Source organism: Egretta garzetta, unplaced genomic scaffold, assembly GCF_000687185.1.
Source record: "Egretta garzetta isolate BGI_Z169 unplaced genomic scaffold, ASM68718v1 scaffold571, whole genome shotgun sequence".
NCBI lineage: Eukaryota > Metazoa > Chordata > Aves > Pelecaniformes > Ardeidae > Egretta > Egretta garzetta.
In genome coordinates, this window is record NW_009258622.1 from 272,494 (window position 1) to 272,885 (window position 392).

Below are 392 nucleotides of genomic sequence, written 5' to 3' on the forward strand. Positions count from 1 at the left end.
GGCGTCGTGCGTTGGCTCCAGCCTGCGGGCCTGGCCCGGCCGCCCCTCCAGGTCCCGGCAGAGCAGCGACCGCTGCACCTTCAGCCGGCAGGCCAGGCACATGAAAATGGCGTCCACGTTCTGGCTCTCCTTAGGGTCCTTGGCCGAGGTCTCAAACAAAAGCATGTTGTGAGCGTCGGCGAACTTCAGGGCCATGCTGGATGGCACTTGGATCAGGTCTTTCAAGTCACACTTGTTCCCAACGAGCACCCTGGGGACGAGGGGGGGCACCGCGTGCCCGTTGCACTCCTCGATCCACATCTTGAGGTTGGTGAAGGACGTCATCTTCGTGACATCGTAAACGAAGACGACGGCGTGCACATTACGGTAGTAATGCTCTACCATGCTCTTCC

At 60.7% G+C, this 392-nt stretch overlaps 1 protein-coding gene across 1 annotated transcript in view; it reads right to left on the minus strand.

Annotated features, from left to right (window-relative positions):
* The window catches only part of LOC104134637 (RNA binding motif protein X-linked 2), a 2,208-nt gene extending 1,822 nt beyond the window's left edge, over positions 1-386 (minus strand). Inside the window, exon 1 of the mRNA XM_035903673.1 lies at positions 4-386. Within this exon, the coding sequence (XP_035759566.1) occupies positions 4-384 (381 nt within the window). The 5' untranslated portion in view covers positions 385-386. The remainder of the gene's footprint in view (positions 1-3) is intronic.
* Between the last annotated feature and the right edge of the window lie 6 nt (positions 387-392).